Source organism: Nymphalis io, chromosome 20 (genome assembly GCF_905147045.1).
Source record: "Nymphalis io chromosome 20, ilAglIoxx1.1, whole genome shotgun sequence".
Classification (NCBI taxonomy): Eukaryota; Metazoa; Arthropoda; class Insecta; order Lepidoptera; family Nymphalidae; genus Nymphalis; species Nymphalis io.
In genome coordinates this window covers 8,575,025-8,600,492 of record NC_065907.1, presented here as the reverse complement: position 1 = coordinate 8,600,492, position 25,468 = coordinate 8,575,025, and the positions used below count along the sequence as shown (strand labels likewise).

General features: G+C 37.5%; 1 protein-coding gene across 1 annotated transcript; it reads right to left on the bottom strand.

Annotated features, from left to right (window-relative positions):
- Positions 1-19,508: 19,508 nt before the first annotated feature.
- On the bottom strand, positions 19,509-20,213 carry LOC126776615 (uncharacterized; the record flags this gene model as incomplete). The annotated part of the gene is made up of 2 exons (XM_050499265.1): positions 19,509-19,671; positions 20,143-20,213. Coding segments are annotated over 2 exons (234 nt in total), but the record flags the coding sequence as incomplete, so codon positions are not given.
- Between the last annotated feature and the right edge of the window lie 5,255 nt (positions 20,214-25,468).

The following is a 25,468-nucleotide window of genomic DNA, read 5'->3' as shown; positions in this document are numbered from 1 at the left end:
ATATTATTTGATTATAAATTGCAGAATACCTGTCTTGTAAAATTGTTCATAACATTGTTGATTCTAAGAGTCTCTTTAATAATATACTTTTTAAATGTCCTCGCCTTAACTCGAGAAACCAAACTTTATTTTTTGTACCCCTTTGTAACTGTGACTATTCTAAGAATATGTTCTTGTTACGTGCATGTAAAAGTTATAACAAACATTATACAGAATTAGATATATTTAACTCAAAAATTAGCGAATTTAAATTTAGTTTACGTCATATAATTAAATTATAGCAATATCACTTGCATTTTGTGCTTTCTGTTTTTGTTTTTATTTTTAATATAATATGTCATTTGTTTGTATTAATTTTAAGTGGAAACTTGATTGATTTATGTTTTTCTTATATTTGTTTTTTTACTATTAAGTGTAATTATAATTGTTTGTTTCCCAAATAAATAAATAAATATATAAATTAATACATTATATTTTTAATTTATTTATTTCATATCGAATTACCAACAAAAGTTATATTAATACAACAACCAATATATAATTAAGGCTAAGCAAGATTAATTTCACTTTTAATTATATATAATTACAGCATGCTTTTTATTAATTTTGTATTAACCGAGTGACCAATATATTTATACATATAAATTTTTTATTCATTAATAAATAATATATTATGATAACAATAAGTAATGTATGATAATTAGATTAAATTTGAAATTTATCGTACTTAGTATGCATAATAAATAAATAAATAGTAATTTTAATCGAAATTAGTTTAATGTTTATTTGAACAATATTGAAATATAATCTAGGAAAAATAAATGTAATATTGTAGTCAAGAATGTCAAACATAATAAAGAAAATCCACAACAATTTGTTAACAAACAACAGTTTAATATATAAAAAATATAATTAATTGGTAATTGTTAGTAAGTAACTAAATTAAATTAGAATAATGTCAAATCATATTTTATTTTAAAAAGCATTGAATTTTTCTATATGAAAATCTGAATAGAATTAATTATAATTTTGGCAGCTATGGTTATCGCAAGGATGAAAAACAACCACAATATGTTTCTTGAGTGGAATGAATCTTTAGGTCTTAATGTCAACCCTAGCAAATTTCAACCATCCTTATTGGCAGCTGGAAACAAATATCAAAAGTTCACTGATCTTCCTTGCCATCCATAATGTTTGACAATATTTTCATCCCTTATTGTGATCATGTTAAAAACCTGGTAGGTTTTTGTGATAATATTCTTAGCTGGACTCACCATATGAATGACATCAGCAGGAAAGTGTTTGCAGCTCTGAGGTCTTTGCATTATCTTCAACATTTTCTTTTAAATAATATTTGCACAGATCTACTGAATATTCTTGATTATGCTGATGCAAGCTTTGTAGCATAACAGAAGACCAATTCAATAAAACTAAGCGACTTCAAAAAACTTTTATTCGATTTATATATGGATTAAGCAAATATGACCATGTTTCACAATTTCGTTTTCGTCTAAATTGGTTACCTATCCGACTTTGATAGAAAATGCACATCCTCTCCATTCTATACTGTGTGTTGCTTCACCCTTTCACTCCTCCTTCATCGCTTGATATTCATTAGAAGATGACAATGATGATGATGCTTTTATTTGTTGTCTGTGTTTTGTTTTGCGATGACCGTTGTAATAATCTTTGACGTATGTGCGAGCTACTCAAGCACATATTTGCTATAAATATATCACGGACCAATGACTCTTTTAATTCAACGAAATCTCATTTTAAGCTGACGATGTGATTTTCTAGATTCGTATTAGTTGTTTATATCTTCGTGTTCGCATTGTTTTGTTAAATATAAATGCATATCTGTCCATAGTTGTTAAATTTATTAAAGAGGTCTTCTAAAGTGATTTCTGTTTTTTTAATGTTGAATGAATTGAATATTTCGACACATTTTACACCATTCGAGTGTAATAAAATTGTGATTTATCTCTTTTCACACTCCTTATCTAAGCCAGTGGCTAATAAATATAGTTCGAAATGTAGTAACCACTTTTTCCACATTCAATTGTTATTTATTTCGTTGTTTATAAGCAACTTCGATAGGTATCCGTGCAGTGACGGAGAAAGAATACATTTCACTGCCCCTCTCTTTCCCATGGGTGTCGTAAGAGGCGACTAAGGGATATCTGAGCGACCATCTGCTCATTTGGTGGTAGGATGCTAACATCCACCTGGCTTGTTACCACCGTACGCATGGTGAAAAACTCGTGAAGTGGCTTGCAGCCGCGTTTCGAGGTCAACCAGCGTACAGCCAGTGCCCGAGCGAGTATTGCCGCGATGGGTGTTGGTCCAGTGGAGACGGCTGTTGATCCAATGCCGGGGGAAACTGTATTGACCTGCCGGACAGGGAGACCTGAAGAAACGGCTGTTCCGCTGGCCACCCATGGCATAGTACAGGGGCCCGAGCGTGCCTAACCAGCTCGCGATGCTGCCCCACCAGGCCACGCATAATCTCGGGGTGGACCGTCGTGTCGGTTGGTGACCGGAAGGTGGGGTCCCGGCGGTCACTTCCGGGGGGGTTCGGAGGCCCTTCCGTCCGACGGATCAGTATATTTTTCCTTTAGGCAACCATTTGGGAAAACACGCCTCCATACTTTGGCCATCCCTATCGTGGCAATACGTCGCTCGCTTCACGTCTCTTTTCCTTATTTTTCCAAATGGTAGCGCAACTAAGAAATAACGGTCGTTCAGCGGTGCACACCCCCACCATACCCACGCTGTTTGAGGTCGAGTTCTCTAACATCCGAGGACTCCACGCTAACCTCAACGCTATCCACCACCATCTCGAGACAGCACGGCCAGCAATGTTGTTTCTCACGGAGACGCAAATACTCCGCCCTGCCGACACCAGCTACCTTAACTATCCCGGCTACATGCTTGAAGAATCTTTTAAAGCGAAAGCCGGAGGTCAGGGCGGATGTTTGTTGTCATCGATTGCGCTGCTTGGAGGACCCCTCCTTCTCCATGTTGGTGGTACGTGTGAACCTGGTTCGTCAGAGTCGAGTCTACGTGTGCCTCTACAGATCCCACAATGGTGACTTGGAGACAAGCCGATTATTTGACCATCTTAGTCGGGTGGCAGATGCTGCGCTCACACACGACTTGACCCAAATGGTTGATCAGCCCACCAGGATCCCAGACATTGATGGGCAAGCGCCTTCTCTACTGGATCTTCTGCTGACTTCTCACCCGGTGGAATATCAGCTTGTGGTTCAAGCTCCACTTGGTTCTTCGGATCACGGCCTTATATCTACCAAAGTGCCACAGGCCAAGCTGCCGCCATCAGTGGTATGCAAACGTCGCGTTTGGCACTATAAGTCGGCAGATTGGGACGGTATGCGCGATTACTATGCGTCAGTCCCTTGAAAGGAACGTTGCTTCAGTGGGAATGACCCGACAGCTAGTGCCACTGCTGTTGCTGATGAGATCATGTTAGGAATGGAATACTACATTCCTAGCTCAGATCTCATCAATAGGGGTACGCGTAACCGTTGGTTCACTCGTGAATGTGCCGACGCTGTATCATCTAATCAGGCGGCATATCGCGCGTGGATCAACGGCTGCATTAGCGGGGCCTCTAACATTGACTCACTGAAAGCAAACTACAATAAAAATTCCAAGTCCTGTAGGAAGGCATACACGAGAGCGGATGCACAGCGCATTGTACAGGTTGGTCATGACCTTATTTCGCATCCTAGGGGCTCCCGTAGCTTCTGGCGTCTGACCAAGTCAGTGCAAAACAATTTCTGCCAACCTTCGCTGCCACCGCTCAGAAATCCGGACGGATCGCTAGCTCACAGTCCGCAGGAGAAAGCCGACCTCCTGGCTAAACTCTTTGCCAACAACTCTGTGATCGATGATTGTAGTGCGCAGCCACCAACAATACCTTCATGTGGCCACACGATGCCTGACATCAAAATCAGGCAACGTGATGTGCGTGCGGAGCTGCAATCACTTGATATACGGAAACCTAGCGGTCCCGATGGAATACCAGCCATTGTGCTGAAGAAGTGCGCGGCGGAGCTGTCTCCTGTGTTAACGCGCCTGTTCAAACTTTCTCTCTCTTCGGGATGTGTGCTGGAGGCTTGGAGAAGAGCTAATGTGCAAGCGGTTCCCAAAAAAGGGATCGGTCTGACCCGGCAATTATCGACCAATAGCTATCACCTCAGTACTTTGTAAGGTGATGGAACGGATTCTAAACAACCAACTGATCCATTACCTAGAAGATCACTGTCTAATTAATGATCGTCAGTACGGGTTTCGACCAAAACGGTCCAAAGGTGATCTTCTAGCGTACGTAACACACCTCTGGGGTGAAGTTATCGACAAGCATGGAGAATCGTTGGCTGCAGCCTCGATATCTCCAAGGCTTTCGACAGGGTCTGGCACAGAAGTCTTCTCTCCAATCTACCGGCATATGGTCTGCCTGCTCAGCTATGCACCTGGATTGCCAGCTTCCTACACAAGCGTAGCCTTCGTGTTTCAGTAGATGGTTGCGCTTCACAATTCTATGTAGTGAATGCTGGGGTCCCCCAGGGATCTTTTTTTTTTTATTTTTTTTTTATAGAATAGGAAGGTGGACGAGCATATGGGCCACCTGATGATAAGTGGTCACCAAACACCACCAACCTTGGGAACTAAGATTTAATGTCCCTTGTGCCTGTAATTACACTGGCTCACTCACCCTTCAAACCGGAACACAACAATATCAAGTATTGCTGTTTTGCGGTAGAATATCTAATGAGTGGGTGGTACCTACCCAGACGAGCTTGCACAAAGCCCTACCTGTTCTATCTCCCACACTCTTTCTTCTGCATATTAATGATATACTCTCCCTTGGGAACATACATTGCTATGCAGACGATAGTACAGTGCATGGTGGATACCACGGACGCGCAGTGGCTGGGCGGGCGGAAACTGAGGAGAGGCGGGAGAATCATGTCATTGAACTCGATAGGACGTTAGAGCTCATCGCCAAATGGGGTTCTGATAATCTTATTGAGTTTAATGCCAAGAAAACACAGGTATGCGCACTCACAGCGAAAAAGTCACCATTTTACCCTCATCCCTCCCTCTGTCGCACACCGCTGATGATACAAAGCAAAATCGCCATGCTGGGGATGGACGTTCGCTGCGACCTTAGTCCAAGGGATTACATCGAGGCTATTATAAAAACAGCTTCACGGAAACTCGGAGTTCTGAACAAGGTGCGGCGTTTTTTCACGCCACAACAAATGTGCCTGTTATACAAAATACAGGTACGGTCTTGCGTTGAATATTGCTCGCTACTCCTACTGGAGGCCTTGGACCGGTTGCAGTGACGTGCAGTACGCATTATTGGCGACGTAAAGATCACAAACACCCTTGAAATTTTACAATTGCGTCGCGAGATAGCAGCACTGAGCGCTTTCTATCGACTGTATCACGGCGAGTGCTCTGAGGAATTATTCTCTCTAATTCCTGCTTCCCCCTTCCTTCTTAAGTCCACGCGAGTTGGTTCTCGATGTCACCGCCTAACTGTGACATCAATTCCATCGCGCATAAAGAAATTTGGCAACTCCTTTCTTTGTCGCACTACCAAAAAATGGAATTCCTTACCAGCTCACGTGTTCCCCTCCTCTTACAACTCGGGTTCCTTCAAACGAGGCGTGAAGAGGCATCTTGCGGACCGGCAAGGCGGGGACGGCTAGTACAGAACATTCTTCCCGACTGTACTGGCCGTCGTCGTGTTTGGACTCTACTACCACTTACCATCAGGTGGAGTAGAGTCATTTGCCATCCCGGGACATATATCAAAAAAAAAGGTAAAACGTTGAATTTTTATCCGCCGTTTTAAAACTTTTGACAGAAGCCACGAAACTAAATTTAAGGTTTTATTATGTTAAACACAAAGTTAATGTTCACAGCACGCACTTCTAAAACCCTGTGTTATTATTATAATTGATCTTTTAGGCTTTGTTTACACCTTTATAATATTTACGTATTAATTGTCACTGAATTAACTGATCTTGCTCACACGCAGCCTCGAGGTGGACTCATATGAATGATACAAGGTGAGATCATAAAGATACACACAATACGTATGAAATATTAGTTTTATGTAAAAAAAACCACTGGAAACTCGAAATTGATAACAAAATTTTTGATTGTGACAACTGCGTTTGACAGTGAGCGTGCGGTTCCTACAGTTAATAATATATTGATTTTTAGTTGTGAAGCAAAACTTTTAATAAATAATTAAAGAAATGGTAAAATAAATATATTATAACGCACAAATATCTATTAGATACATTATAGGATAAATCATAAGCAAAAGAGTATATCAAATGATCAAATATTAATCTCATTTCAGTTTGACCAAAGATTATAAGCATTCCAAGAGGACTGGTGAATGGAACGCGTGTGTATACACGCGTCCAATGCGTAATTGCGTAAGTGTGTGTGTTGTAGTGTGTGTAATGTTTTATTTTTCTATTTTAAAGTATTTGTAATGCTTATTTCACAAAAAATTTGACTTTCTGCACTTCTCCTCTATCTAAACTTTAACTGTGCAAAATTCCATTTTTCTTCGTCCATGCAATTGGCGGTAAAAGGAGTACAAAGTGGGGGGGGGGGGTGCTTCACGTATTTATATAATAGATAATACCGTTGATCTGCTGTTGTTTGTTCGGATAAATGCGAAAGAACTGGAGGAAATATCTCGATAAGATTCGTATGCAATTGCTTCCTATATGCTGTTAAATTAGCTTCCATTAATGTGACTCGATAGTATATAAAAAAGGGAGAGGAGGCCTTAGCCCAGCAGTGGGACATTAACAGGCTGTTACTGTACTGTACTGTACTGTACTGATAGTATACATTATTAATAGCTTCATTATGTTCCTTAGTCCAGTGCATACGTGTGTGTACTGATGTTTGGGTTAAGGGTGTGACGTTTTGATTTTAGTGAGAGCTGTTATCACATCGACAGTTTTTATGTTGCATGACTACAGTGAGCTCTGCGAGTAACTAAGTAAGTTTAGCCTCAAAAGAAAAAAACGACGTTTGCGGTACACGTCGTTTTTTGACAAAATCGCTGACTAATCCCCTTAACTTTAAAAAAAATCCCCTAAACCTTAATTTTATCTAACCAGAATGACATTTCGTGGTTCTTAATTTAAAATCACAGACTTCAATTCAAAATTTTTAACAATCATTTATCCTTTCCTTATACTTAAGCGCGAGTGAATCCGGGGGTAAAGGCCAGTATTAAATAAAATCACAGACTTTGTCTAGCCTACTTAGTTTATTATCCTATCTCACAAACAAATGATGTAACATTTAAATAAAAAACAAATCCAAAAAATTTTGACTTACATAAAAAAGAATTATAATAATAACTAGCTGACCCGGAAAACGTTGTTCAGCCATATAAATTATATCTACTGAATATTTCGGATTTTAAATAAAAAGTAACGAATTTATCGTAAGTGTGTAGGGATGGGATCTATGACAGAAAAAGGAAAGGAGCGCTTTAGACGATAACCGCCGATAAAAACACAAACCATTCATTTTCTCAATTCAATGTACTTATTTCATTAATGTAATGGACATATTCATTGTTTGATTAAAGTTAAATGTAAAGTGAAAAAACTAATATATTTTTATCCTAAAACAGTTAATTAATTTCGAAGAGCAATTGAGTGTACGATATTTTTTGTCAGACCGTTTTTGTTATTATATTAATTAATTTCAGAGATTTTTTCATGCGTTTATTTATTATTGTTTTCTTAGGATATGTCTACGGATTTTGTGTGTGATTGGTGGCTCGCCATGCATTCGTGGCACATTATGAGATTTTTGAAAAAGGTGGTCCGTTATTTGTTTTTTTTTTATAATATTGGTAAATACAAGGGGTCGCTTGTCAACCGATGCTACTGTCGAGCTCATTAAAAATATTTATAGAGCCTGGGAAGAGTCACAGGATGCCTGATATGATGGATTTGATAGTGTGCAACACGAAACGTTGATCAGGAAGCTGCGTCACTATGGGATTAAAAACAAAACACTCAGCCTCCTGATTTTGTATTTTAGCAATCGGATTCAGAGGGTTGATATAAATGGAAATAGATCTCCCGGGGCTCCAGTTGGTATGGGGGTCCCTTAAGGATCTATTCTTGGTCCATTTCTCTTCCTCATTTATATAAATGACTTGCCACATCTACTAAATAACAAACACGAGATAGTATTGTTCGCTGATAATACTTCCTTAATTCTTAAAATAAAAAGACATTTATCAATACATGACAAGGTGAACAATGCTCTCTCTGAAATACTACATTGGCTTAGTATTAATAATTTTCACACAGTAAAAAGACGAAATGTATTAAATTCACTATTCCCAACGTGAAATTTGTAAAAACGAATGTACTTTTAAATGGGGAATTTTTTGATGTTGTAGAAGCAACAGAATTTCTTGGTATCACTATAGATTCTAAGCTTCAATGGGGCCCTCATATTAATAAATTGGCAAATAGACTCAGCTCTGCAGCTTTCGCAGTAAAAAAAATTAGAATGTTGACTGATGTAGATACGGCTCGCCTAGTGTATTTTAGTTATTTCCACAGTATAATGTCTTATGGCATTCTACTCTGGGGTAATGCAGCCGATATTAATACTATTTTTGTGCTGCAGAAGACGGCTATTCGTGCAATTTATAAACTGGGCCAAAAAGATTCAGTAAGATGTAAATTTAAAGAAATTAAAATAATGACTGTCGCTTCTCAATATATATTTGATAATGTTATGTATGTACGCAAAAACATAAAAAAAATTCCTAGAAATTGTGACGATGTACGTCACAATATCTATTTTTTTTTTTTTTTACTATTAACACCAGGAACAAGTATAAACTTACAACCACTATTACCAGATTACACAGGGTTAGTAAGTCTTTGTCGCTTCCGGCCGTCGTCGAGAAGATGGCCGGAAGCGAAGAGATCTGGGCGGCAGTGTCCCGGTTCAGCGCATGCGTCATGTCGCAAAAGGAGGAGGCAGAGCGGGAGCGGGAGGACGACGTGGACTCGCTCCCGCAACGAAGAAGGAGACCTCTTCGACGGCGACGTGCCTTCGCAGGCCGGACGCTGCCGCAGAGTTAAGGTGTGGATGGCGGCGGAGCCAGTCTGTTGATCCGCCGCGGGGCTTCAAGCCCTGACGCCCAGCCTCCAGTGGCGGACTCGGGGGAGTCCGTCACGTAACAAGACGGAGGCACAGAGAAGAGGGAGGCGCGCCCTAACATCCTGGCGCGCTCTCGAGATGGGTCGCCTTATGGCGACGACCGCTGGCGGGGTTGCGTTTGTAAGTCACAACGTTCCCGTGACCCCGCCGCCTTGCGGAGAGGCGGAAATTCGGGGAGGTTTTAGTGGGTAGGACGGGGCCGTCTGCCCCGTGAGTCCCACATACCCGTCCCGGTCCCCCCGGACGTGGAACGTCCCGCCCCGTTTTTCCCGGGCGGCAGGCGTAAATGCCTTTCCTCCCCGAAAAAAAAAAAAAAAAAAAAAAAAAAAAAAAAAAAAAAAAAAAAAAAAAAAAAAAAAAAAAAAAAAGGGTTAGTAAGTCTTTTATGGGACAATGTATACGCTTTTATAACAAGATCCCAGAAAACGTTCAAAAATATTCAATTGTGAAATTTAAAATAATCGTTAAGTAACGCTTGTGTGCTAAAGGATTACACATGTTATTATTACACATGCGATGACTTTTTAAATGATTGCACACCCTGGGAATGAAACGATCGCCTCTAGGTTATTTCAAATGAAAAAAAAGGTATATATAATTTGGCTATTGTTGTTACTTATTGTAAAGGCTGAGATATAAAAATAAAAAAGTCCACTATAAATTAAATATTGCTTGATAAATAATGGTCATTGTTTTTCTTTTTTTTTCTGTCGATAGTTTTTTTGACGCTGAGCAAATGATTATACTATCATTTCTCTGATTACACCGTCAATAGTAAATACTCGAATCATGCGTATATTGAATGTATGTATTATATGAATACTTGAATTAATTAACATGATTATCTTATTTTTCAAGATTGTATTATTTACACTTGCTAAAATTTCGGTTTCTTGACTTTCTTCCATAAAATTGCGATGAAGACACGATAAAAGTCCCGTATAAATTAAAACGATAACAAAAAAATAATGCACGGTTGGGGAAGACCCGAGACCCGGGGAGGAACGAAGTCCTTTGCAATATTTTTTCGTGTGCGAATGGCCGGGAGGGCAAATGACTCTACTCCACCTGATGGTAAGTGGTAGTAGAGTCCAAACGCGACGACGGCCAGTACAGACGGGAAAAACGTTCTGCACTAGCCGCCTTCGCCTTGCCGGCCCGCAAGATGCCTCTTCACGCCTCGTTTGAAGGAACCCGGGTTGTAAGAGGAGGGGAACACGAGAGCTGGTAAGGAATTCCATTTTTTGGAAGTGCGACAAAGAAAGGAGTTAGCCAAATTTCTTTGTTCGCGATGGAATTGATGTCACAGTTAGGCGGTGACATCGAGAACCAGCTCGCGTGGACTTAAGAAGGAAGGGGGAAGCAGGAATTAGAGAGAATAATTCCTCAGAGCACTCGCCGTGATACAGTTAATAGAAAGCGCTCAGTGCTGCTATCTCACGACGCAATTGTAAAGGTTCAAGGGTGTTTGTGACCTTTACGTCGCCAATAATGCGTACGGCACGTCGCTGCAACCGGTCCAAGGCCTCAAGTAGGTACTTAGCGGAGCTATCCCAAAGGTGCGAGCAATATTCCACGCAAGACCGTACCTGTGTTTTGTACAGCAGGCACAGTTGTTGTGGCGTGAAAAAACGCCGCACCTTGTTCAGAACTCCGAGTTTCCATGAAGTTGTTTTTATAACAGCCTCGATGTAATCCCTTGGACTAAGGTCGTAGTGAACGTCAACTCCCAGCATGGCGATTTTGCTTTGCATCACCAGCGGAGTACCACAGAGGGAGGGAATAGGGGAAAATGTTGACTTTTTCGCCGTGAGAGCGCATACCTGTGTTTTCTTGGCATTAAACTCAATAAGATTATCAGAGCCCCATTTGGCGATGAGCTCTAACGTCCTATCGAGTTCAATGACAAGATCCTTCCGCCTCTCCTCAATTTCCGCTCCCCCAGCCACTGCACGTCCGTGGTATCCACCATGCACTGTACTATCGTCTGCATAGCAATGTATGTTCCTAAGAGAGAGCATATCATTGATATGCAGAAGAAAGAGTGTGGGAGATAGCAAGTATCCCTGGGGGACCCCAGCATTCACTACATAGAATTGTGAAGCGCAACCATCAACTAAAACACAAAGGCTACGCTAGTATAGGAAGCTGGCAATCCAGTGCATAGCTGAGCAGGCAGACCATATGCCGGCAGCTTGAAGAGAAGGCTTCTGTGCCAGACCCTGTCGAAAGCCTTGGAGATATCGAGGCTGACAGCCAACGATTCTCCATGCTTGTCGATAACTTCACCCCAGAGGTGTGTTACGTACGCAAGAAGATCACCTGTAGACCGTTTTGGTCAAAACCCGTACTGACGATCATTAATTAAACAGTGATCTTCTAGGTAATGGATCAGTTGGTTGTTTAGAATCCGTTCCATCACCTTACAAAGTACTGAGGTGATAGCTATTGGCCGATAATTTGCCGGGTCAGACCGATCCCCTTTTTTGGGAACCGCTTGCACATTTACTCTTCTCCAAGCCTTCGGCACACATCCCGAAGAGAGAGAAAGTTGTAACAGGCGCGTTAACACAGAAGACAGCTCCGCTGCGCACTTCTTCAGCACTATGGCTGGCATTGCGGACTGTGAGCTAGCGATCCGTCCGGATTTCTGAGCGGTGGCAGCGAAGGTTGGCAGAAATTGTTTTGCACAGACTTGGTCAAACGCCAGAAGCTACGGGAGCCCCTAGGATGCGAAACAAGGTCATGACAAATCTGTACAATGCGCTGTGCATCTGCTCTCGTGTATGCCTTTCTACAGGACTTGAAATTTTGATGCTTTTATTAGTTCGAGAGCCCAAAGGGTCTCAAACAAACATTGCGTCTTGCTGGCGTTTTTCACTGCAACACACACACAAAAAGACCAAATTGTTGTATTTACTGATAAAAACGGTATACCGATAATGTATTTGATCTTTTAGTATTTTACCAACCTTTTCAATATCATTTATATAAACAAATTTATATAATATATTTATATAAAATTTATATAAACACGTTTATATTTCTTAGCAGTTAAATAAATCGTTAAATATTTTGCAAATTTTTAAATGTCAAAATGAAGCGACGCTTCTTGTGAATGACGCACACGAAAGTTCGATGAGTAAGTATAAGTAATAAGTAGAGTAGATGTATGGTATAAGTATGTCATTATTTTGATATTGTTCATACAAAAATATTAAAATCGTGATTACAGAATGGAATGATGGGTTAGGAGGGTGAAAATTTGGGATTATATGTATTTTTTGATGCTTAATCAAAATAAAATACAAATAAAAAAAGTTTAAAAAATCTGGACAGGGACACCCTTATCAGCTAGCGGTATGAAATATACTTTACGACCTATTCTCATACCTCCCAAATATACATAACAAATTTCATAAGAATTTGGTCGAGCCGCTTCGGAGGAGTTCGACCACAAACACCGTGACACGAGATTTCAATATATTTGATGATATAATTTAGATTTAAATAAAAATAATAATATATATCTAGATAAGAAATTTCATTTTAATAAGATATGCAAATTCGTAAATTATGTTTACAAATCGTCAATACAAAACAGCTACGCCTTTTTTATTGAAGGCTTGTATGTCATATCGGTATGGAAGAGTCGCCGGTAAAAGCTAGTTCCACAGAGATTATTTAATAAAATCAATGATAAAAAAATGTGTATTTTTTACTCTTTATAAGTAAAACCTAAAATTATCTAAATGGATTGGTATTCAAATTTAGATTGTCGATAGGTTTTAATAGCGTTTACCTAAAAAAATAACAATAGTTCGTTCGAACATAAATGTATCTAGATCAGAGATTGAATTTAGATATGATGTATACTTTCATTCAATAACAACATTAAGACATTTGAAATTAAATCACAGTTTAAAACGGTAGTAGTATTTGATTTTGTTTATTTGCATATTGAAAAATAACTTCTATAACTGCAAAGAAAAGGTTTGCTATTTACTCATTTAAACATTATTTAATATAAATTAATTTACTTTGAAATACCGATGACTGTGAATTTCGGCTGAATAAATATTAATTTTAAAATAAGAATTACTAAATTAAGCAAAATAACAAGATTACAAAGTGCACATATTTCTAGTTTATACTGCCACTCTCACAATCCGTTGGGACGATAATCCGACACGATCGACGAATTCCGGGCTGACCTACTGACAATGGGTTAACAGATGAATATTCGATAACCTTTTATGGACCCACCCCGAGAGTGTGGGACTTGGTTCTGCAGTCTTACAAACTAGTTACTATAGAATCAAAGTAATTAAATGGGAGTTAAACTTACATTTATAAGCAGATCTTGTTAATATCGGCTTTTTGAATTTCACATTTATTTACATGAGTTTGATTTTTTTTTGTATACATATGCTAACAAACATTGACTAACTCGAAAACATATTACTTATGTCGAATTACGTTAAATAATGAAATCCATTTATATAGAATAATTATTAGATTGTATATTTGTTTCACAGAAACTCCTAATAGACGTTAATCGTCCGAAGTTCACGATTTACGATACTCCATATGTTTCAAGTATATCTTGTACGTCCAAAAAAATATAATCTCGCAAGCCGTGTCATCGCTGAATACATACTTATACATACTTACGTATTCTTGGCATTTTGTTGTGCAACATTTTTATGTTGAAATTTTCATGTCTTCTGTTAAAATATCTGAACTGAATTGAATTAGTTTCACCGACGAGTTCACGTACATTATTGTTTTTTTACTTCAGTTATATACAGCGCTCGATGGCAAATTATTATCTGTGTAAATTTTATTTAGTTTTGATCTAATTAATATTCCAAATATTAGACTTATTATTACATTTGTTGAAAAGACCTCGTTAAATGAGGTTTATCATTGGTAGTTAGTATTGATAATGAGTAATAGTAGTATTATTATAGGAGTAGTGGTATTCAGGGTGCCTTCCTATCTCAGAAGGCTGTTGGGGGCATACCTCCGGGGCGATGAGCGACTTGTCCGGCGTTGGGTAGGCTGCGGCGTTCCACAGGGGTCGGTACTCGGCCCAATCCTGAGGAACGTCGGATTCGATTGGCTCCTTAGGGCCGTCATCCTTCCCGGAATGAGAGTGTTGTGCTACACGGATGACACCCTCATCACGGCGACGGGGCAGACCTTTCAGGAGGCGGCCCGCCTGGCCGAGGTCGGGGTATCGCTCACGATGGACCGGATTGGGATGCTGGGCTTGAGGGTCTCTGTCACAAAAACAGAGGCCCTCCTATTCCACGATCCACGTCGGGGTCCCCCTCGAGGGGCGTCTATCACCGTCCGGGCCTGATCCTGGACGGAAGATGGAGCTTCAGGCAGCATTTTGTCCAACTCGGCCCGAAGCTCATAAGCGCTGCTGCTGCCCTGGGCCGCCTCCTACCCAATGTAGAAGGACCGAAAACACCATGTCGGCGCTTATACGCTGGCGTGGTACGCTCCATGGCATTGTACGGTGCACCCATTTGGGTGGATACTCTCACCGCTCGTGGGTGGGTACCGTACGGTGTTATGGACGGCAGCGACACTTCTCGCGAGCGATCCGATCGAGCGATATGAGTTACTTTTATTTCAGGTAGATAGGTAGCTCTTCGATATTTATTAACACAAGAAATTGCAGCTTAATGTTATTATTTTTTCAATTACTATTAATTTATTTCGTATTTTGGATCAAAATCATTAATCATGATGTTCAATTTACGATGACGTCACGTTACGATTATGTATGTAAACATAAATTGTTCCGGCAGTTTATTCATCTAATTGCTCTAATAACAACCGGTACAGTTCAATTTCACAATTATATCAACTCGTATTGTAGGTGGTCGAAATTAGCCAATTATTTTTTGGAGCAAACTCGAACAAATTATTTTTTTGGACCTTTCGAAGCGTGCACCAAAATGACTGTACAAAGTGATAGATCAGCTTAAAAATTCTAGTAGCATCCAGCACCTTATTTAATACCTTAGTTTAAATATTTTGTACCCATATTATTACCAAAAAAAATGAAGATTTTTATCTATATTTATATCTATACTAAGCTGTTAAATATTGATGATATTAGTTTTTTTTTATGTTTGTTTAAAATTGATTAACTCAAAAACTAAGAAACCGTTTTCAAAATTTCTTTCACCTACAGAAAGCAACATTACCAGCAAGTATCATACTATATTTTATTTTCAAAAATATTAGAGATCTTTACGAATGTTGATGTTTTACCATAAAAGTCACTATTTGGCGTGCACTGCGAAATCTATTGGTAATGCCTTAAATAAAGTATTATATGTTTATAGTCATCACCTACAAAAAAGTCCGCGAGGCTATAAATCTATTTATTACAATTAAGTCACAATAGCTGCTTTTTGTTCAAATTAATTAATTAATATTGCAGGACCGGGAAACCACCATCAAAAGTTATTGATTTTTACTGTCGAAGATTCTCAGCAGCAGATCCGAAGTCAGAAGTGTGTACGCTCCCGTGCATCCTGTGAAAGACGTAAAGCCGTCGGTCCTGAGCCTGAACTTTTTCCGTTCGTGTTGGGTTGCCGTCCCATCGGATTATGAGATTGAGGGAATAGACAGTGCAACTGTGTTTGCGCACACACACTACAATTTGACCTGCGCAGTTGGCTAATCTCTCTTAAGACGTGCCGACGTAGCCGAAATCGATCATCATCTACAAATTCACTCCTCTGACAACGGTGATGATACACGCAAATGTGTTACAAAATTATTATCGTCTAGATTAAGCACTGTCGAATGTGGTGCAAACTAAAAATTTAGCTCTTTGGTGATGAACACACTTACAGGTATAATCGGACAAGCCAAAGTTTTCATGGGACGTTGTGACACAGGACTACGGTAATATGCATCCCTCATCATAGGACCCACAATGTTATCCGTTAACATCAAATCACAAGTTTTGTAACCAAATTCAACAAAACTTCGCTTGTACACATTTGATAGTAGTTGGTAAAAGTAGAAATTAACCTGAAAGAAAGAAATTTTATCATTGTTAATTTTCTTCTGGACATTGGATATTATTAAATAATTTACGTTTTGGTGTATTTGAGCGCAGGAAAAACACGAATATATATATGCACACGAACATTTATCCATTATCATTATAATTAATCCATAATGGCTTCCATCAAATAAAACTGTGTTATTATTATTTATTATGTTTCAAGAGTTTTATTTGAGTTATTATTGTATTATAAAGTAAATGCATAGAAGGCACTTTTTGTATTTTTTTTTCAGCCTTTTGCCGTCCACTGCTGGACGAAAGCCTCCCCATAGAACGCCAACCATCCCGATCTTGGGCAGTCCGCATCCATCCCGAACCTGCCACCTTTTTTAAATCATCGGCCCATCTTGTCACAGGGCGTCCTACACTACGTTTGCCTAAGCGTGGTCTCCACTCCAACACGTGTCGGTTCATCGGCCATCAATGCGCCTGGAGACATGACCAGCCCACTTCTACTTCAGCGAACTAATTCTAAGCGCGATGTTGGTGACTTTAGTTCTCTGGCGAATGTCCTCATTTCGGATTCTATCTGTCAGAGAAACCCCAAGCATCGCACGTTCCATTGCTCGCTGAGCGACCCTAAATTTGTGGACCAGTCCTACGGTAAGTGTCCACGTTTCGGCACCGTAAGTCATTACAGGTAGGACGCACTGATGGAAGACCCTGGTCTTAAGCGACTGTGGGATCGACAATTCAAAAATATGACGTAACCTCCCGAATGCCGCCCAGCCCAAACTTTATTCTTCTTTAAGCCTCCTTCTCAAAGTTGTGCCGGCCAAGTTGTATAGTTTGGCCCAGGTAGATATATTCCTGCAAAACTTCAAGTGGAGAGCCATTTACGACCACTGGTCTCGGGGATACTTGACGGATTCCAGAACAGCCCAGGTCTCGATGGTATCGAAGGCTTTTTCGTAATCCACACACGCTAGGTATAGAGGCTGATTATATTCCTCAGTCTTCTGTATTATTTGCCTTAGTGTGTGTATATGGTCTACAGTACTGAAGCCTTTTCGAAACCCAGCCTGTTCCACGGGTTGGAAGTCATCGAATTTTCGGGCAAGACGATTCGTGATTACCTTCGAAAACAATTTGTAAACATGGCTTAAAAGTGAAATGGGGCGGTAGTTTTTCAGAAGAGCTTTATCGCCCTTCTTGAAAAACAGCACCACCACACTTCTGCTCCATGTCTTCGGTGTTATACCATTGTGGAGGACGGAATTAAAGATGTTAGCCAGCTCTCTCTGAACTGGTCTGCCTCCTGCTTTGAGAAGCTCTGAGATTCCGTCATCTCCTGGAGCCTTGTTGTTTCCAAGTTGCACGAGAGCAATCCTAATCTCGCCCAAATCGATGTCGGGAAGATCGTCTGATAGGTGGCGTGTTAGTCTGGCTCGTGGGTCATCCGCACTGTGGGACTCAGGTGGAGGTACTCGTGATGAGTATAAATCGCCATAGTACTTTTCGACTTCAGCTAGAATCTCTGGTTTTGAAGTGGCGGTTGTGCCTTGTATGGTTCTGAGTTTTGTCAGGTGACAACAGGAGGTATGTGACTTTGCAAGAACCTTTGAGCCCCTATTGAGTGCTATAGCATCTTCAATATTCCGGGTATTCGCTCGTCTTGTGTCACGCCTTATTAGTTTTTTAACCTTCCTGTTAAGTGCCTGAAACTCAGATGGCGTCATGTTCTGCTGTTCTCGTCTCCTCGTCATCTTGTTCAGAGTTTCGCCTGAGAGCTTCGACTTACGTCCATTGCTCTTTTGTCGAAAGTAATTTTGGCCTACCTCGCGGATGACACGCACCAGACCATTGGTGTCGTCGTCAATGCCCTGCCTGATTTCCAACATGGCAAATCGGTTCTGTAGTTCCAGCTGGAAGCTTTCGCAACCAGCTTCGACCTGAGGCAGAGTTGTTATAAGAGTCGACTTCATTAACCGCGATCGTTCTATTTTAGTGTTAATATTCAGGGTGCCTCTTACCAGGCGGTGATCACTTCCAGTGTTTACCCTGTTGATCACGGAGACATCCCTAAATATTTGGCGCTTATTGGATGAAATGAAGTCGATCTCATTCATCGCTATGTTATCGGGGCTTCGCCAGGTCCACTTCCTTCGGGCACTTACATTGTAAGTATTGTCAGTGGGAAGTAAAGTTGCTGCATTTATAGTCACATAATGGATACGTTTTGTGCGATTATATCTTTTCGACGTACACGATATATTTTGCAAATATGAATGGTCGTGAATTATGATCTTAGGACGTTGAACGTCCATAAGGAATTTCTGTAAAAGACTATGTTGTACAAAATAATTATTATTTTCAATAATATTGTTTACGGCTTAAAATATAAATTAATATAAATACATGTCAAATCCAAAAAGCCGGTATTGACAGGCTCTACTTATAAATGTAAGCTTAAAACTCCCATTTGAAGCAGAAATGTTTGCAATCATGTATATTCAATAATCTTGTGCGTAATTGACTTCTTATTTTAATCCTAAATGTATTCTGCCAAAAATCGGTAGTTCATAGTCATTGGTATTTCAAAGCAAACTAATTTATATTAAATAATGTTTAAATGTGTAAATAGCAAACCTTTTCCTTGCACTCATAGAAGTTAGTTTTCAATATGCAAATTAACACAATCGAATAAATTATGATTGCTTTTATTTTACCTATCGTTTTACTCATTATATTACGTTTTATCATTACGTCATTTTCAATGTTAGTGGAATGAAATTTCATATATAAGCTCCTGGTTAGCAATTAATAAATATGTCGCGTTTGGACTCTACAACCACTAACCATCAGGTGGAGTAGAGTCATTTGCCCTCTCGGAAATATTAAAAAAAATGGATTTCAGCGTTTTTAAAAATCTACAGTTGAAAATTTGTTTGGGGACTCTGTCATTGTCGATGTAAAAACAATGATATTGAAGCTTAAACAAATAAATGGATACGTATTTCATAGTTTTTAGAAATTCAACCCCAAACAGGAGAAATAGGCTGAAAACATTAGAAAAAAGTGAAAAAATATAGTCCAATATGTTTGAAATTTTTATTCTGAACCATCTGTATTATTTTAATTTTTAATTAGAAACGATGACGTGTAGAGCTTAAGCGCATAATTAATTTTATTTTTACAATTCAGTAAACTGAGTAATAGCAATAACATAACTAGTGCAGATACCAAGCAGGTATATACAAAAGGATATGTTGAGGTGAAAAAGACGCCAGACGGTTAACTTGATTGGACGAAGTTTCAAAAATATAAGAGTCAAAAATTTTCTCGCGCGGTTTGATCTGAAAATATTTGAATTTTAAATTGTGTTCTTGAATATTTAATAACTAACATTTTATTAGCCCAACCCAGGGTTTGAACCCAGAACCTCGGGATCAGCGGCCTTATTTCTAGCTCATATATCAGCACTATTTATCTTTCCCAAGACATTGTTTTTCAGTTGAAGTACCATTAGATTGATTAGCATAAAGTTAATATAAAATACTTTAATTTATAATTATATATACATATGCTATTTTACAAGCTTGTCAATATTAAGTTTGGACACATAAAATTATTTATTATTTAATTCCAATCCATGTTGTATTACAAATTCGTATACTTTAATACTATCAAATAAAGAAATGAGTCCGATAGAAAGATGGTCAGTATCGTTACAAGACTACTGGTGATGTAACAAGCTACTAAATAACGGAAGCATAAAAGAGTTAAAAAGAAAAACTTACTGGAACAATAGTGAAGTTTCCCTTTACTTACGTTTTATATTATCCACTTCAACAGAGGCCATTTCTACGAAAACCGCTGGTAAACACGGCAGTGTAATATAGCCATAAAATGAAATTTGTTTTATAAAATAAATAGAAATATAGAAAATAACTAGAGTTTTGGATACATTGAAGATTTTTATGGCAGATATTCTATTTTTGGGGCAATGTTGCCAATTCATTTAGTCAAGTTTCGAGGTCAGGACAAAGTCAGGACTAATGTATATCTAGATGTGATGTGTCGTGATTTGTCAAGTTTATGTGATGATTAACAAAAACAAAGAAACAAATAAGATAGTATTATAAATAATGTATTGAATTAAACAGTTTTTTAATAAATAATTTAAACCAATAGTGTTCGTACAAAATTTAGAAAATGTATATACAAGTCATTCAGATAGACATCGTTGCAAAAGTATAATTTAAGTATAATAGATATAATTATATGATATGATACAAATTATACAAATAGGTTTTTACATCATTTGATGGTTTATTATATACTACAGCAATTGGATTGTTTGATTACTAACACGAGAGCAAACTACCATTAATATTATTTGTTTTACAACACACTGACGTGTCGTTAGTTTTGTTACGTTAAAATAAAAATCATAATAGAATATATAGTAATGAGTCAAATATTTAAGTGTCACATTACAGCTGACACAATTAATATAAATATATTAAAACTAGCATTGAACTAACTTATAAATATGTTAATTGTTATTTAATACAATTTCAGAATAGCACAATATCAGGGACAATAGGGAGGACAATCTAGTACAGTACAGTACAGTAACAGCCTGTAAATGTCCCACTGCTGGGCTAAGGCCTCCTCTCCCTTTTTTGAGGAGAAGGTTTGGAGCTTATTCCACCACGCTGCTCCAGTGCGGGTTGGTAGATGGACAATCTAGTGTAATATATTATAATATTTTGGTAACATTGAATGAAATATGTTAAACTGATATGTGTAAAATTTCTCAAAATTTCGTTGTGATACTTATTGGTGGTACATCAAACTGATAAAAACTATACTTAGTTAAAATAACAGAAAGACTTGAAAAGTCTGTGTAGATTTGATAGTTTAAGTGATTTTCGAGGCATTAATAAAACTAATATGCTTTTATAATACTTGTTTCATAATTAATTGTTCACGAATACGCATAAAAGACTGAGTATAAATATATGAACATAAATTTATTTATTTAAAATACTTGGACCAAGTCTTAATTTGCACGAAAAGTTTTACCCCCAAAGACTGTTTTGATATTGGTGACATTACACCAGAGTATACCATTTTACTATGTTATACATATGTAACTGTGATAATCTCTGTTTAGACACGTAGCCGTAGACGAAATCGGTCAGGAAGACATCACTCTATGCACTGACGATGGTAATTATTATTAGTAAGTAAGTTAAGTATACACGTAATTAGTATATTAGCCAATTATTATCCTATTTTTATAGGTTATTTTTCTATGTTATATAATCTGTCATAATAAACGTAACGCATGCTACTCATTTCGACGTTGCTCTATCAATAAATAGAATAAAAACTAAGTTGAATTAATAATATTGACTGAAAAATTTATATGTTTATTCCTTATACAGATGGAAATAAACAGTTCAGGTTGTAAAATACTCTTGACTGATATTTGGCAACGGCTGTCAATTAGACAGATAATTTTATAATAAAAAATAAAATTTTCAGAATTTTCGACGACATATGGAAAAAAAAATCGTACCCAGATCACTTTTATTTTATTAAAAATACAAAAATATATACTTTATAGTAAGCGATTATATATTTAGACCATGACCAACATATAATTATATAAAAAAAATTTGGCTGATTGCAAAGAAGGATAAGAGATAATAATTCGACTTTATATACAAACAGACTTATTATTTATCATATCAGCTATAACTTCTTGTTTATGCATCGATTGGTGATTCTTTTGCATTGGGTTTGGTATATCTCCAATTTTATTTGAAGAATACATTAAGGCAAATTTTTCATATTTGTTTTTGTATAGAAGTGTTTTTATTTAAACTCAAAGTCAAATAGCCCACTGACCATCAAACGTCCTTTACGAGATATGTTGACATAAAGTCTTCCTGCAGAGAAGGGGAATACCTCCGGCAATTTCATTGACGGAAAATAAATGTTTTCAAATGTATAATGACCCTGAAATAAATAAAATTTGTTAGAATAGTTTTAATACACAGATATTTTTTTCATTTAAGAAATTTTTCGATTTCTATAAAAAATTATATAAGTACTGAAAGAAGCCAGATAATTATGATTGAAATTAAACATATAATATAAATATTTACTCGTATATTTGCCTATTTATATTTCCAAGTACCAATGATGCAAACAAATAGTAGTCTTAAGATGTTGTTGTGGATAATTAGACATTCAATTGAAGTACCATGTCCTTGCAATACATGTAATCTTTGTTTTATAGGAACACGTATATCGGTAAATATAAAAAATCTGTAACTGATCGCTGTCTGTACGTGGAAGATATATGAGTGAAACTATTACCCTTATATGAAACTAGGCCTTTATGAACGCAATAGAACCTAAAACAATGGTTGTTAGAATTTTTGTCTGTTTGTCTGTGCGTTTGTGCACGCTAATCTTAGTTTTGGCTTAACGGATTTGAGTGCGGTTTTCATTAATGAATTGTGCCTAACATCATTTAAAATTATGTGTTGGTTTTATTTCAATCGGCTTATAAACAATAAAGTTATGTCAATTTAAAGAATCACGTCGAACATTTATTCAATACAATTGCTGTAAAATAACGATTTCCAATGTAAGTTGAACTCAGATAGATCTATATGTTCAATCATATTAAATAGGGTTTAGCTTTTGTTGGTAACACAAGGTGAACCCTATTTAATATGATTCTGTCAACTGTCTTACTATGTCTATCTTTTAGGGTTGACTATTTATACCTTTTGTATGGTTATCAAATTTTTTCCTTCCGTAACAACCTGTGAATGTCCCACTGCTGGGCTAAAGGCCTCCTCTCCTCTTTTTGAGGAGAAGGTTTGGAGCTTATTCCACCACGCTGCTCCAATGCGGGTTGGTAGAATTCACATGTGGCGGAATTTCAGTGAAATTAGACACATGCAGGTTTCCTCACGCTGTTTTCCTTCACCGTAAAGCACGAGATGAATTATAATCACAAATTAAGCACATGTAAATTCAGTGGTGTTTGCCCGGGTTTGAACCCACGATCATCAGTTAAGATTCACGCGTTCTTACCACAGGGCCATCTCGGCTTTCTATTTTGTCCTAAATAATGCATTATTTGCTAAGTCGTTTTTACAAAAAAATAATTCTTGTCAAAGATATAGTTTCGGTATATTATTACAACGGGTAGTTGAGTAAGTTGTTTGAAAATACTCATAACATACATTTATTTATTTTCGGTTTGTAAATAACTTTGTACGTTAAAGGTTATAGGTTAGGTAGGTATTTCGTTTCGTTGCTGCATATATATATGTATATATATATTTCATTCCTTTGCTAAATGTATACTCAGTCGATTAGTTTGACAATTGAAGTCTTAAATATATGCAATTAAAAATTAAAAATACTTAAAAATAGTACAAATCGTGGTAAGAATGCTAGCCGCAATTCCGATTCTCTGCGTGAAAAATGAACCAGTTAGTCGGTTAGTTGATAATAAGTACTTATTAAAAAGACAGATTTACTTTTTAATTTTAAAAGGATACAATTTTCTGTGTAGGTATCGTTTGCAGTCACAATAAATAAAGCACAGGGAAAGAAATTTATGTATGTCGGAATAGATTTAAGGGAATGATGTTTTTCTCATGTATGATTCCAATTGTATGTCGCCCTGCCCTGTCTAGATCCGGGTGCGGCAAAACCGAATACTAATATCCCACGAAATTAAAACTAAATATTTTAAGATAAGATTTTTTTTAATTATACGCGGGTGAAACCTTGGACACTGCTAGTAAAGTAATATATGTAACAATTTATAAAATTCCAGCAACGAGAAGCAGCTCAAAAGGCATTTTTTATGTTGCGGTTAGTATATATGAATTTATTTGAAACTTGTAGTCATAGTATCTGCAAATAACATATAAAACCTTGAAGGGTAATGATTCCGATAATGTGCTCTAGGTCGAATTTCCCCTTAAAAGAAAGACTGATCGACTGACTACAGATATAATACACGCGAATGTGTTATATAATTATAATCTTCTGGATTAAACACTATCGAATGCGGTGCAGGCTAAAAATTTAGCTCTTTGGTGATGAAACACACTCACAGGTATAATCGGACAAGCCAAAGTTTTCATGGGACGTTGTGACACAGGACTACGGTAATAAGCGTCCCTCACCATAGGACCCACAATGTTATCCGATAACATCAAATCACAAGCTTTGTAACCAAATTCAACAAAACTTCGCTTGTACATATTTGATAGAAGTTGGTAAAAGTAGAAATCTACCTGAAAGAAATAAATTTTATCATTATTAATTTTCTTCTGGACAGCGCATATTATAAATAATATAGGTTTCGGTGATATCTGAGCGAAGAAGAAAACACGAATATATGTAAGTACACGAACATTTATCCATTATCATTACAATTAATCCATAAGGCTTACATAAAATAATATTGTATTATTATTATTTATTATGTTTCAAGAGTTTTATTTGAGTTATTATTGTATTATAAAGTAAATGCATAGTAGGCACTTACATTGTAAGTATTGTCAGTGGGAAGTAAAGTTTCTGCGCTTATAGTCACATAATGGACACGGCTTGAGCGATTATATCTTTTCGACGTGCTAGATGCATTTCGCATATATAAATGGTCGTAAATTACGATCTTAGGACGTTGAACGTCCAAAAGGAGTTTCTGTAAAAGAAATGATAATAATCATAATCAAAGAACTGACCTAGAGAAGCGAAAAGGTCACCCGCCCAATGGTCAGACGATTTTAGAAAAATGGCGGGTGCTCTATGTATGCGATTAGTACAGGACCGGGAATTGGCGCGCCGGTGACGAGGCCTATGTCCAGCAGTGAATTTATGTGGGCTGAATATGATGATGATGATGATGAATAACTATGCTGTACAAATTAATTATTAGTTTCAATAATATATTGTTTACGGTTTACAATTAAAATTTATATAAATACGTGTTAAATTTAAAAAACCGGTATTGGCAGGTTCGGCTTATAAATGCAAGTTTAAAGGTCCCATTTAATAATATCGATGCTACTAGTGACTAGTTTGTGAGACTGCAGAACC